This window comes from Mastomys coucha, unplaced genomic scaffold (assembly GCF_008632895.1).
Source record: "Mastomys coucha isolate ucsf_1 unplaced genomic scaffold, UCSF_Mcou_1 pScaffold23, whole genome shotgun sequence".
Classification (NCBI taxonomy): Eukaryota; Metazoa; Chordata; class Mammalia; order Rodentia; family Muridae; genus Mastomys; species Mastomys coucha.
Genome location: NW_022196906.1, coordinates 29,672,783 through 29,676,357, shown reverse-complemented (window position 1 = coordinate 29,676,357; position 3,575 = coordinate 29,672,783). Strand labels below are relative to the sequence as shown.

General features: G+C 39.4%; 1 protein-coding gene across 1 annotated transcript; it reads right to left on the bottom strand.

Moving 5' to 3' along the window:
* Positions 1–1,547: 1,547 nt before the first annotated feature.
* On the bottom strand, positions 1,548–3,172 carry LOC116073482. Its single transcript, XM_031345423.1, has 3 exons — positions 3,020–3,172; positions 2,455–2,589; positions 1,548–2,019 (listed from the first exon to the last, which is right to left on the bottom strand). Exons 1-3 carry the CDS (start codon positions 3,081–3,083, stop codon positions 1,859–1,861), a joined length of 360 nt encoding a protein of 119 aa, XP_031201283.1. The 5' UTR covers positions 3,084–3,172; the 3' UTR covers positions 1,548–1,858.
* Between the last annotated feature and the right edge of the window lie 403 nt (positions 3,173–3,575).

Genomic DNA, 3,575 nt, shown 5'->3' with positions numbered 1-3,575 from the left:
CCCAAGCCTTCAGAACAATGAAAAATAAATCTCTTTTCTATATACACTATTCACCTTGTGGTATTTAGTTATAGCAGGATAGCTCAAAGACACCAGTCTCAGAAATATTGTCATGCTGCCAGAATTCATTAAATTCCACAGATAATTAAGGATCTAGTGTTTTTAAGACATTGGAATGTATAGTTGCATAGATTATGGAAACTTGATGTGCAGTATATACCAAGGATTAGTACAAGTAAGTGTTCAAATAAAGAAATGACACATTAGTCTCTAAAGCTAAATAAGTAGGATGGCCTAGTCAGTCATCAATGGGAAGAGAGGCCCTTGGTCCTGTGAAGGTTCTATGCCCTAGTATAGGGAAATGCCAGAGCCAGGAAGCAGGAAAGGGTAGGTTGGTGAGCAATGGGAGAGGGGAGGGAATAGGGTTTTTTTTCAGAGGAGGAACTGGGAAAGCTGATATCATTTGAAATATAAATAAGGAAAATATCTAATAAAATAAATAAATAAATAAATAAATAAATAAATAAGAAGTGAGAGCAGCAAAGAGACATAAGCTTCATGTGCTATGACTCTCAGAAAACAGACAAACAAATGAACTTTCTGGGATTTGTAGACCAGAAGTCTACAAAAGCCAAACAAATGTTCTATCATGAGGAAAGGGGTTTTCAAAATGGTCTGAAATTTTTTGGCCTTTTTGTTGGTTTTGGACCCAGTTTTCTTTTGTGTTGTATTTGTCCTAATGAATCAGTGTACTTACTTAAAGCAGTGGCAGAAGGTATCATTATCTGTTTCATCCAAAACAGAATTTATCAGGAAAGCAATAGGAAGTTTTTACAAAAGCCACAAGAAAGCTGAAAGAAACATAGCTCCCTACGACAAGAGATCACTGACTGAGACATACAATAGGTTAAGGTGGGGTTAAATACTTGGAGAATAAGCTGGAGCCAATTCTTAGTGAAAATGACAGCTATGGAAACAAGAGAATTTTGAAAGCCATGCACACTCCCAGGGAAAACTGTACTTACAGAAAACAGAGCAGACCTTATGTTTTACCTTTAGACTGAGCTCCATCTAGTACACTAGGACAGAGCCACTATCACAGCTTTTTCAGACAGGTATCCTAGTGCAGCCGTTTCCAAGCTCATAGAAAGAAGCAGAGAGCCTGATCTCTGTACTCAGAGGTAATGCATGCACACCTTATGTCCAATTGAACAATAAGATCACTGGATGGAATACTCAAGCCCAAAATAAAACCCAGGCCTCTTAGAATCAATAGTATCCAGTGATGAGGCTCCTCTCAATTCAGATTCTGTAATATTTGCCAATAAACTTTGTGTTGGTTTTACCTTGGAATTGTTTTGAGTTTTAATCTAGAATCCTCTGAAACAAAGAATTCACTAGCTCAGGTAGTATCAGATACACATTTGGGGAACCTTTGATAGACCACTTTCAACAGACAATCTTCTCCTTTTTAATCTGGTCTGCTATGGAAACAGCCCATGAATTCTCTGCATATGTTCATATTATTTATTATAACAGTTTTGATAACTTATGTGGGTTGTAACAAATATCCCCACCCAACATAATCTCCTTTCCACATACACACTTTAACTTAGGGTTTGCCTCCAATCAGAATAGCAGAACTTTATGCCTAATGGATCTGACAAGGGCCCAGGTTGCATTTCAAAGTTCCACCACCTCCTCCTTTGTCCACAGCTCATTTGTCTTGTGCCCTTTGACTCTCAGCAGACTGTGGGTGTTGGATGGGAGTGAAGAAACTTCCAAACATTAAAGCTTGTTCAAGAAGAAATGAATAAGATGTGGCTAGTAGGAGGACCCTGCAAACCAAAAGAGAAACTTAGACAAAATTATTTCCTTTGAATGGAGTATCTTTGGCTAGAAAACTGTTGCAGTAGCTTTCATTGCAGCAGGAGAAGATATTTTTCTCAAACTTGATGAAGCGCACGTACTCCATACATCTTCTTGGGCAGCCCAAGACAGAATATTTGTACAGATATTCTAAAGAAAATAGAGCATTGACATAAATATTCAGGCTTTACCAATGAGGGTAAATGTAATTGAGATGTCCATCCTTCCCCTTCCAGTTTGAAACTAAAGACTCTACAACAGATAAAAGGTTTCTTCCCAAGATTACCTACCCCTACCCACCCCACAGCACACACACATATTTATTACAGAGGAGATGTAACAAACTGATATGTTAGTTTAAGTCACTAAAAAAGAGACATGATTAGTAATATGAAGTCTACCTACTAAAATATATCATTGTATAGATGAGAACTTTGAACTCAGGATGGAAGGAACATGTCTCATGCCATCAGCTCAGTCAATGGCAATGCTGATGCCACAAGCAGATATGATTCCAGATCTAGTGCTCTTATTCTCCATAAGCCAAATCATAAAATCAGTCTCTTTCACCTCCCCTTGCCTCACCTCCATTGTTAAGTTGAATATATACTTCTTTGGTTTGGCATGCAAAGTCAGGATATCTGGGATAACAGATCCCCAAGTTTCTTGTGCAGGTTTTGTCAACATATACATCACAGGAAGTGCAAAAAATGGGTTCCCCTACAGGGCATAGATATTATATCATAACAATAGGATTGGTATTGCTGCTAAAAGAAGGTTGAGAAAAAAAGACCAGGGATGCAGTGGAGACAAGAAAGAAGAGATCCCATTTCACTTGCTTTCCAAGATTTGTACCTCAGTTGAGAGAAATTTTGTATTCCCTTGATGATTTGTATCACCCTCCCCACCTTCCTCCCTCCCAAGTACATCACAATACCTCCCTAGAACCAGATTATAGTGGAGTTTTTGAACATCAAGATGCCCAGGAAAAGCTTTCAAGGTGGGAAATGGGATTGTGACAGCCAGAAAATTCAGAGACCTGGATCTAATGCTGTCCTTGTAGCCCCTGCCCTTTCCAATCATGATGCTGAGGATATCCCTCCCATACCCTCTAGCTCTGCCCCTTTTGTTTCCCTGCCATTACACTCACCCATTGAATGAGACTTGTACAAAATCAGGACTCCTGGAAGCAAGAGAAACAGTAGCCAGTCCATGTGTTTGGGGAAAACAATAAAGAAAAGAGGAATGCGATAAACAGTCAGTATCCAGCAAGTGTTCAGGAACTATGCTCTGGGCAGGATGTGAGATGGAGCAGGAGCGAAGACATTTCCTTGGCCTCCCACTCTGTGAGTGATGTCCTGGACTCTGAACAATAGGCCCATTTACTGCTGGTAGGTTCTGCCTCTGAAAAGTGGGTGTTCTGCTTCCTCTCCACATTTTAGCAATCTGGGATGTTAAACAGGAAAATAACATTGACAAGAGACAATCCCAGTTTCAAGGGATGAAGAGACATGATAACTTTATCTTACAGACTTCCAAGTGCATGGCACACATATAGTGTAGTGAATTCCCCAGCCCATCACATCATACAACATTAAGCTAAAGAAATGGGAAGGCTTCATGAAGGTAGAAGACCAAGCTTACTTCAGAGTTTCAAGCCAAGAATGAAGCAGGAAATTACAAATTCAGATCAAGATAATGAACTA

Coding starts and splice junctions, on each gene's coding strand:
- LOC116073482 (XM_031345423.1), bottom strand. CDS start 3,083: ATGGACTGGCTACTGTTTCTCTTGCTTCCAGGAGTCCTGATTTTGTAC. Junction 2,590..3,019: donor GTACAAGTCTCATTCAATGG/GTGAGTGTAATG, acceptor TATGCCCTGTAG/GGGAACCCATTTTTTGCACT. Junction 2,020..2,454: donor TATTCAACTTAACAATGGAG/GTGAGGCAAGGG, acceptor TATTTTCTTTAG/AATATCTGTACAAATATTCT.